The sequence below is a fragment of the Ambystoma mexicanum genome, chromosome 4q (genome assembly GCF_040938575.1).
Source record: "Ambystoma mexicanum isolate Mex_15411 chromosome 4q, UKY_AmexF1_1, whole genome shotgun sequence".
Classification (NCBI taxonomy): domain Eukaryota; kingdom Metazoa; phylum Chordata; class Amphibia; order Caudata; family Ambystomatidae; genus Ambystoma; species Ambystoma mexicanum.
In genome coordinates, this window is record NC_090928.1 from 623848936 (window position 1) to 623859998 (window position 11063).

Here is an 11063-nt window from a genome sequence, read left to right on the forward strand (position 1 = left end):
TGTGACTTGGGATAGTCTGGGGGGGGGGGGAGAACCCTCGTTACACTCTTATAGGCACTATGGACAGGCTACCATCAAGTCTATAAAGTGCAATAGACTGGATGTTCTACCGCTAAGTCTATAAAGTGCAATAGACTGGATGTCCTAGTACATCTAAGCGTGACAGGCAGACTACCATGGGATCTAGTATAATTGGATTCTCTAAACGCAATAGACAGGTTACCTTTACTAAATATCGTCCCTACCCCCAAAATGTAGCTGGGGGTCACACATTTCCTACCCCTAACAATCCATCTAAGTGCTATACATTTTCTATCCCCAAAATACACCTAAGTGCAACACATTGGGCTATCTAGAGAGTGAAGCAAGTAATCTACACAGTGTTCTGGTTTGATGGTAATATGGAAGTGGCAGGGTTTTAAATGAGCACAGTAATGGCTGTATTCACGACCTGTTCCGCCTTAACTTAGTTGCAGCTCTACGGTGCTTAAGTGGTGGTCTGTGGGCGAACAGGGGCTAACGGGGAGGGAGCTGCCCTTTGCCTCACATCCTTAGCAGGCTGCCTGGCCATGGCTGCCAAGGGTAGATCCATGGACGGGTAATCTTAAAAGCCAGGATCGGGTAACAAATTATGTCTTGAGGCTTAGAAAGAGTGTTAGCTTAGGTGAGAAGAATGACATCCGCATATGAGAAACCAAACTTGGCCCTGTTCACCTTAAGAGAAATAAAGACAGTGTTTGCAAGCTACTTAGCCATGTCGGCTGTAAATAGGTTATATAGACATTGTGCAAGAATGCACCCCTGTCTCGCGTCTCAACATCTAAGGCAAAATCTCCAAAACCATTGACACTAGCCATCTCACCTGTAAGTTAGTATTTGAATGCAGATGGATCAGTATGTTCAGCAAATGTTTCGGCAATCCTCAATTTATGTTTTTCCCAAAGTCTATTCCTGTCCGCAGTGTGAAATACCAATGAAAGGTCTATACTGGCCATAAGGACCGTGCCTGGCGCCTTTATTCCATGAAAGCCTCTGAATTTCATCAATTAACTAACCATTTAGGTTATTGCCCACTCCACTCCTTAACCCAGGTTGAAATCATTTTAAGATGTTATGAAACTTGGGCCAATGGTTCAGATCTCTATGGATAATAGACCAGAATATTTCTGCGTCCAGCAGAGCAATCGGTCTGTAATTCATTGGGTCTAATTTAAAGCCCTTTTTGTAGATTGGCACTATTATAGAGGTTTTCCTAGGTGTTTACTTGTTGCTGATAATTTGATGGAATATATAGGTTAAAATGCTCACCCATTATGAAGGATTGTCCTTCAAAATGCAATTGTAGTCCATGCGTGCCCGGTGCCCTTGTGTTTAATTTGCGCAATTAACAAACTGATATCATTTACATCAAACTCCAACTCCCACCTTAAACACTACCCTTCCTCTGCCAGTTCAACACCCGCTAGGGAGTAAACCTTGGAATAATTATCCCACCGGGAGGATTCCAGGATGGGATTTTCTTGGATAGTTGTTTGGGATCTATTCATGGTTGATACTAATTTTCAAAATGTGTCATATTTCCTGAGAATTGTTTTTACATACGTTTGCCATCAGATTGGGCAATTTTTGCTCTTGGTACGTTTACACTATTTTTATCGCTGGCAAATTGTTCGTAGTTATTTACTTTTTAATTCTTCCGAGATCCGCGAGGATTTGACTAGCCTCACTTGTAACCTCATTCTTTTCTTATTCGCTTGGATCTCCGTATCATACTTGAAAGGTCTTTTTGAAGGGGGCCCTCCAAAGGAAACATTTTCCTCTGTAATCTTTCTAATAAATCTGGTCAAGTCTTCAGGGGTTGATTTATATTGCCCCTTCATTTCGATCAGTGGCAAGCAAGTTGCCCTTTGATCTTTGTAAAAATGTTCTGAGGTCGTGAATAGCATGTCATGATGACTAACCTAAGAGGGAATGATCTCACTTTGGCGCCTATTAAAAATAAGTTCAGATGCAAAAATATAATCAGTACTTGACGATTAATTTTTCCTATGGCACGTCTGTTCCCCTAGAAGAGCCCCTCAATATTGCCATTCAATCGCAACAACAACCAATCTACTACAGTCCTCCCCTTTCCAGGTTCAGTTGATGTTGTGATTGTACAGTCCCATTAAGTGTTCTACTGGGATGGTCCGCAAAACAGTTTGAATTAAAATCACCCACCAGGTTAACAAATGAATTCCCGAACAAACCAGCCCACCAGCAAGGATTAAGTTCAAAACCCTCTGCATTGTCCACAAGGCCTTCTGCCGCAATACCTGCAACTCTCTCTTCCTAAATATCTTCCTTCTCAAGCTCTTTGCTCATCTGCATCCAACTCCCTCAGGGTCAGTCGCTTCTCCAAGCAACAAGTTGGTGGTAGATATCTCTCTTCGGCAGGGGCCTCTCTCTGGAACAGCCTTCCTGCCTCCCTGAAACTTGAGGAGAACCATCTCCAGTTCCGGAAGCACCTCAAAACCTTCCTCTTTGCCTCTGCTTTCTCCCCTTCTCAATTCCAGGCAGAAACTGCACTGGTTACCTGGCCACCCTTTCTGATTCTCGGGCCCCGCCAGTTGCCCTCCTGCACTGCCTCCCTGGGACCCCCCCCCCTGCACCGGGGGACTGTTTTCTGTATCCCTACAGTCCCCCTACCAGCACTTATATCTGCACTTTGCCGACAGTGGCCGTTTTTATTTATCTTTTTTATTCAATTATCCCATGTACTGCACTTTCACCTCTCCCTTCCCCGCGCACTTTTCCCTTTCCCCCTCCCCTGCACTTGCACGATCTGAATGACACCTGGCCTAGTAGGATCGTTGTTCTGCCTTCCCCTTCGTTCCCCCTCCCTTGCCTCGTCGCTCCTTGAAACACTTGTGTATAGGCGCGTTATAAATGCCATATCATATACCTTCTCAAGATCTTCGTTAAACCACATAAAAACAAATTAAAGGTGCAAATAGCCTTGTTGTATAGTATCTGTCATTTAGTAGCAGATTGATTTGACCAGATTTTGTGATCCTGTGCAAGGCTAAAATCCCTGACCTAGCGTCAAAGGTCCTGACGTGCAAAGGCCAAGATAACCTGACCGCTACCAGTAGTAAACCTCTTCTAATTGCCGGTTGTGTCACGGACCAAAATCCATCTAAGGTAGCTGGCTGAAGTAACCATGTCTCTTGTATCAAGATAATATCCTGTAAACATAACTGGTGCACACATTCCGCTATCATTGAACACTTGAATGTTCCCTCGAGTTCCATGAGGGAATCCTCAGTCCCATCTGGGCGCTAAATAATAGGCCTGCATGCAGCTACTTTATTCTTGTTACCTGCTTATATGCCCGCTAGCCATGACCAGTTATTTTCACGGGCTGCCTCAGCTGATCCAGCAGACAAAGACAAATGTTTTTTTGCATTGTTGATCAGTGGGGCAGACCTTTCCCCGAATGATTTCTCCCCTGCTTTCAAGAGGAAGCATTTTGCATTCAAAGCATCTACGAACGCTTATTTACCACAAAAGGTATTCTGCAATACCTTCAGGACGCTTTTCAAGCTTTTTGCAGATTTTCATATAAATGTGTTTTGCTTACCATATACAGGATTAATGCCATTACTATACCTGTGCCTGGAATAAAACCTGTGAACTCCGGGGCCTTTTCAGGTTTTTGCTGCTCATGTTTTTACTTTGTGATCCAATCCCTTTGAATGTTGACTCCCATATCAAGGGAAGGGCTTTGTTGTGAACAGGACTTCAGAGTAATGCGACTTCTTTCTTGATGGGGCATTTTGGGGTCTAATCTTGGTAAACCCAACTATTCTGTACCTCCTGAACTTGGGAAATGTTTTTTCTTTTAATAAGCAGTGAGCCAACTGATTTTTTTTTCTCAAACACGTTCCTGTATCATTGCTTTTACCACTTTACTTTGCACCAGTTCTCTGCTTAATATGGTGTTTTCACCCGCATGTGTACCCTGATTTTCCACGAGTGCTTGCTACTTACTATTGGTTCGCCCTAGATTGTTTTGTAGCCATTTCTGCTATTCCACGACTTTTAACTCCGTTTGTGAGTTAAAAAAGAGAGAATTACCGTTTCATTGCAGATATTGAAATGATATAGTGGTGTTGGATGCCCCCTTTCCTTACTGGAAGGAACCGGATAGGTTCAGAGGCATGAAATGATTCTTGTGTATGTATTCCATCTGCACCCCAGCTATCCCATCACACCTGCATGCTTTCATTGGCTTTTGGGGTCTTAACAAACGAACAAATTACTTTCCGTTCAGTCTGTCACACACAGGTCCTTTCATGGAGCCCTGACTTATAAGCAGTTTGGAGTGAAATTTGGGCAACTAACCCACAGGTGTGATTAAAAACAACTAATGTTTTTGATGTTTTTCTGTACACATTTCATGTTTCACTTTTGCTTTGTATGTCCCTTGATTGTTCATTTGTGCTTAAAATCAACTTTTTTCTTTGTAAAATTTTACGTTTCACTTTTGCTTTGTATGTCCCTTGATCCTTATGTAAAATAAATAATTGAATTTTAGACCTTATTGTAGTAAGTACTGATTTGCCTAGCATTGCTTGAAACTCTAAAATGTGATTTACTGCTGGTGCCGCATGACTAGGATGCTTAAACACTGGTGATTTTTTTTTTTTTTAACTTTAATAATTCTGAATGGGAACAAACCTACTGTTTGCGTCTTTCGTGGAGAAGGGCCTGAATTCCTTCAAGCAGAACCTTTCCGACATGGACCAAACTAACCCCCTTGTTCAAGTGTTCTGCACTGCTTGCAAGTGCCTCTATTCAGAGGGCTATCGTTGGGATGACTGCTTCTGTACAGAGAGCTAAACTTTGGAATTCTGGGTTTTAAAGAGTATTTGCTGCATAGACGCCCACCTTACACTCAAAGTACTAAAAAGTTGGCTTTGTCTATGCCTGTATCATATAAAGGCAACGCGTGGAGTTATGTGCTTCTCACAATAGAAGAGTGGGTACCAGTAGTCTCCCACAGATTGTGATGATGGCAACACCATATACAGTATTTCCTTCCTTAAAATGGCTGAAACTGTCAGTCTTTCGGAAGTGGCCTCAAGTGATGTACCTTCTGCTATAGCTTGGTCTGCGGTTGTGTCCAACACCCTTGACCCTCCTACGTATGCATGTAGGTGCTACATTGACCTGGTGCTAACGTGGCATGCTCTTTTTTTTGACGTGAACTACAACACATGGAACCAGAGTTCGCACATGGGAGCCGCCATGTTTCAACAGCCACCCAGGACAGTAGCTTACATAAGCTTTGACAAACACTTTACTCTGGAAGACTTGCACACAGTACGTAGCAAGATGGCCATGCACAACACTTTGCATTATTTGGCCTAGGTCACACCACATCCCAACTCCTTTACAAAAACTAGGATAGGCTTGCTTATGGCACTCTGCATCAGACTCGTTCAGAACATTTGTACGTTACCACAGCCACACTAATCCTCCCTACATATATCCCGCTGCACCCAATTCCCAGTAACCATGCATCTACTCTGACATATGACCCTGTGATGGTACATTGAGCTGCTTAATCGGCCATATCTGTGGCAAGTGAGAGCTGTACGAATGTGAGAAGTATGACTTCTAAAGAGTTATACTTATTAGCGCTTTGAGTGTCGTAGGTATTTGAAGCCAACCCTTAATCTGCTTTTTGCTTAACCTATACATATCAGCAATGATGGTTTCTAGAGAGCACACACTTTGAGGTTTTAAAGCCAATAATTCACTTTTTCATAGGACCTATACTCCAAAACAGGCTTCTTTCAATTGCTGCTTTTACAGCTTTTGCTTCGGTGAAATTATAGATGTGTACTGAGAATTTCTTAGTGTTGTAAAGGCTGCACTTATGAGAACTCTCCTGCGTCAGGTGAAATGATGTGTAAACTTGTATGCTTAATTGGGGATGGGTTTGCAGTGTGATCATGAAGACTGGACCCATCTGAGTTAATTTGACAGAAGCAGTCGTCGTTTGTCGAATACAAATAATCCTATTAAGAAGACAGTGCAATATGCAAAATATAGTGTTGTAGCACCATGTTTTCATAATACAGGATGTAGCCCAATTTATTAATTGTAAGTTTGTTTTACAAATAAAATAGTTGCTTGTTTTGATGTTTTTTTCACTTTGCTTTTTACAGGAATTTGCAGATTCCCTTGGCATTCCATTTTTGGAAACGAGTGCTAAAAATGCAACAAATGTTGAACAAGCTTTCATGACAATGGCGGCTGAAATAAAAAAACGAATGGGACCTGGAGCTACATCTGGTGGATCCGAAAAATCCAATGTTAAAATTCAAAGCACTCCAGTCAAGCAGTCCAGTGGAGGTTGCTGCTAAAACCTGCCTCCTCGTCTCTTCACAACAGTGAATTTGCAATCTGAACCTAAGTGACAAAACGAAATTGCCTGAATTGTACTGTATGTAGCCGCACTACGACAGATTCTTACCGTCTCCCCAAAAGTCAGCGATTGGAAATGGTAATTGCTGACTTTTTTTTTATTCCCCTAACTCGAGGCCGTTAACTTCATTTTCAGAACCTTTTAAACCGGTGTGGGTGGGTGTGCGTATGTGTGTGTGTGTGTGTGTGTGTGTGTGCGCCCGCTGGTTTCTAAATGTGTGTGTGTGTGTGTGTGTGTGTGTGTGTGTATACTCCTTATTGCTTTACCTGTACAAAACTGTGTCCTGTGGTTGGTTAGAAAATATATTTGTTTTGCTGTACCTGTTGCCATGTCTAGATGTCTGGTTTAGTCTTCTGAAGATGAAGTTCAGCCATTTTGTATCAAACAGCATACGCGTCAGCCACTTTCCATGCATAAATAAAGTTTAGTGAGCTGTTCTATGTAAGATCTGATTTGCTAGTTCTTTCTTGTAGAGTGATAAATGGAAAGATTACTCTGATTAATATTTTCTTCATGTATATGATTTGTGGCTACAGAATACTGGTAACTTGTTGCCCAATATGTAACAAACGGAAGAAATGTTTAATAAATATTGTACGTATTGGAAGTAATATCTAACCTTATGGTGAAAAAGTATTGTCTTGTAGTTAGGGATAAATACATTTTTATAGTTCTACTGAATTTTTGAGTTGCCTTGTATCAGTGTACATTGGACATGCATCATTCTCATGACTGAGGCCCCTGGCAATGTTATTTTTATCCTATCTTAGGTAATTTGCATTTAACATTTTTAAATTGCATATTTGATACTTTGGATATAAGTTAACACTGTATATACACTTTGAAATTGTTATGGAAAAAGACAAATTCCTTCAAGTGAATGGGCATTCTTAAAAGTAGAATGCTTTACGCTGAATGTACAGTACCCCTAGTTTAATTAGATGCCATACAATGCAGTCATTTTATGGTTTTACTTGCTAACCTTTGTTAACCCTGAAGTCTAGCAGAAATGGAAAGTGATCTCTCTTCCCTTGACATTAACTTTCAAGGTAATGTGGTTATTTTAACTGTTCTGTTTTATTTACTGTTTCCCCCCAGAATCTTAATCAAGCATTGTTTTAATTTTATTAAATAAGTTAACATCACTATTTTAGTTAGTTATTCAGTCCTTGGCCAAGGTTTATAAATCCAAACATTGTTTTTAACGTTTTGGTGTTGAGATTGTGACCGAATTATATCGGGTGCTTTGCAAAGCCTGCCCCGAACAGTGTTGCTGGCCTTATTTTGAAGCTAGTGCTAAAGAAGGGGTTTGGAGATGTCACGTGAGTATTCATTTTGTTTGATGAACCAAGATTTCAAGTGTTTTAACCAGCTGTTCTCATAAGCACAACAAAGCAGTGTTTACTGCCTAATATCTGTCTTGATATTCTCAAAAGGAATTGGGGGGGGGGGGAGTGAAATAAAATACTTACAATAAATCCAGAATTGCCAGAAGTCCAGTTTGAGAGCACTTGGTAACTGACATTGGCATTACCATAATTAGTATTCATAAAGTGGTTCTCTGTTTATCCCATCGAGGAGAGGAGGGTGCAGGGGGGGGAGAGCAGGAGGGGAGCAGACTGTGGTATTGAAACCCATGATGCAGTGCTGTGCTGTTAAGTTTATGCCATCTTCCAGCAGACCAGGATGGTATGCTGATGTATCGTAAGGAACCTTAAGGTTAAACAAATTCAGTTTTTAATTTGCATGTATTTCTAGAAAGCATAGATTACAAAGCTAAAAAATGAAAATTTGGGGAATTTATTTCATCGATTTTTAAAAATCGTTTTATGGTGTACTTTAAAGAATTTGGCATTAAATACTCCCATTTCAAAATCTTACTGGAAACATGATTATGGATGGCCCTCTTTTATGATGGATAAACTGAATGTGTGTGTTTGGGCCAATAATTATTTTTTATGGGCACCAGTGAAAATGTGATGCCTTCACATGACTTGCCATTTTGAAGCCCTCACTTTTTTAAAAACGTGTTTTATTAAGGTTCTTGAACATGTAAATTAGTGACTACTTGTGGTGCTTTTGGTCATGTGCAGTCTTTGAATTACGTTCACAGAACCACAGTCGCCACTGGCATGTTTAGCATTCAATGAGTTGGTTTGAAGTTCTTAAGAGTAAATGGTAACCTTTAGACCCTCTGACAAATCTCTCTATTTCAGGTACTGTCCCACAACACTACAGCAAGATCCTTTCTGCCCATTAAATGTACTGTGTGAATGCCCCTCGAAATACTAAGACATCAATCTGGAGTAAGGTCTCTGGGTGATTCTTACCAGAATATCATAGCTAATGGTTGCCTCTGTCTCTCTGCAGAGTTTGAAATTAGATTGAATAAGCTGGAGCTAAAAGCAGCGCCTGGGTTTCCAGTATAAAACAGTAACTGGGAGCTACCACTAGGGAACGAGGAGCTAGTATAAAGGATTCCGAAAATCTAACTTCCACATAAGATGGAAACCGATACTTTGGTCCATTATTTGACCCCCCCCCCCCCCCCCCACCCCATGCTTTAAATTTCATATATATGTCCTAATGTTTCATTATAGATTGTCCCTAATGCCCAGTTACATTCACTTAGGTGTGTCTTCTTTGCCATCATTCAGCATGGGGGGGGGGGCAAAGGTAGCTCCTAGTAGCTGTTCGCATCAAGCTAACCTGGAGCTAAATAACTCCCAGCTCCCCTCAATTTCGAACCCTGCGCTGCCCTGTCACCACCATCTCCCCATGGTCCTGTACCACCTGTACCAGCACATAACTGCAAGTCAGATTAACCCCTGGCCTCATCTCCTTTGCTGCTGGAATGGTTTACAGCTGTGATCATTTTGTAAAATGGGGGTCAAATCCTAGTACTGGACTGGGTGGTAATTGCTTTAAAGGCTGTCTTTGTGGGCACTAGTCATTGTTGAGAGTAGCCCTCCGTGTGTACCATTGGCTTAGTGTTAGACAAAGTTTGTATGCAGTACCCTCTGGGAACACTGCACACAGCTCTGAATACAGGTATAGGAAATCCAACCTTTTGGTATAAGCTAGTACTACACAGTTTTGTTAGCGTGTTGAGCAGCCAGGCTTATTGCAAGAGGGGTCAATGTGAGCTGTAGTGGAGTTACAGAGATTTACAGTTACACGTATTCAAATAAACTTACACTCAAGATTTCTTGAATAAACAATTATTAATTTATCAGTCAGTTAGAATAAGCCTTCTTCAGAAGGAGCAATATAATAGTAACATTCAAATACACTTCATGAAATACACACTCTCTAAATCAGTAGATACCCTTTTGGGATGGCCCACAGACACTACCTATACCCTCAGGTGACTTGAATTGCTAGGGTTCTGGGGACATTAATATATCACTGTTGCATTTAGGATCATTGAGTAAGAAGTCGAAGGAAAAGATTATTTAGAACAAACAAGAGACCACAAATATTCTTAAGCAGGCAAATACTTTCAGCTCCCACAGTAAGAGTCATTCAGTGGAAGAGGCTAAGCCAAAGTGTGAAGGATTCTAACCGGGCATCACACACCGGATCAGGACTCTTGCCCTTAGCCTAGAATGTAGCGCTCCGTTTGAATACTTTCTCTTTATTTTCTACGAATTCGAATTGAGCCGATAACCAACCCGTCTCACACCCCCTTTTACAAATACCCCGGGTCACAATGGACCATGAACCAGGTCGGTTGGTGGGAATACAGTATTTACTTATTTTAATGAAAATCACACAATCTTTATATGGGGCAGCAATCACCAATGGGGTGATAATTACAATGAAAACCATTGAAATACACTGGGGTAACCTTCTACAAGAACACATCTCAAGCACAAATGAATAGGAGCACTTTTTCCAATTAGGAAAGATGGCACCCAATCAAGGTTCCCCCTGCAGTGTACCCTCAACCCACAATTAATCGAATTCTAAGTGTATATAAAGAAGCAGCAGGTAGTCGGGGATATGAGGCAGCAAACAATCAAAATCCGACCTGCCCTCACGAGATAAGAGGCAGAAACTCTTTGCAGTGGCCTAAAATGACACTTAGATTTTGTTACAAAGTGACTTTCAGGCTTCTTGGGGTTTCGTCTTAGGGTTATTACAGGTACTTAAGACATAGATAGATACAAGAGTGTGGATAGGACTTAACACTGGCCCCATCACCCAGGCAGGGGAGCTCTAACTGCCTGAGTGTAGACCCCTCTGGTTAACATTCCAACATAAACACAGAAACCCTCCACATGAAATCACCAGCTCACAGCACCCAGTCACTTCACAACACATCTCCCTCCTTTACAAAAAATATATACCCTACACCCACACACATGCACCCAGGGGTATGACGACACCCAACACAACACATATCCCGCATAAAAGAACACACTGGCAACAAAAGGAAACTAAAGGGACACCCTTTTTATAGAGAGGTGCAGCTCTAAACAAATATCTTACTCCTACACACCACTGATGGAGGCGCTACCTCCCACTAATCACGGTGGGACTTACCCACAATCACCTATGGTTCTAAAGGAGGTGTCCCCAC

General features: G+C 41.5%; 1 protein-coding gene across 1 annotated transcript in view; it reads left to right on the plus strand.

The window, feature by feature from the left end:
- Nucleotides 1-7623, plus strand: part of RAB1A (RAB1A, member RAS oncogene family) — a 237863-nt gene extending 230240 nt beyond the window's left edge. Inside the window, exon 6 of the mRNA XM_069608163.1 lies at nt 6219-7623. Coding sequence (XP_069464264.1) covers nt 6219-6416 — 198 coding nt within the window. The 3' untranslated portion in view covers nt 6417-7623. The remainder of the gene's footprint in view (nt 1-6218) is intronic.
- Nucleotides 7624-11063: the final 3440 nt, after the last annotated feature.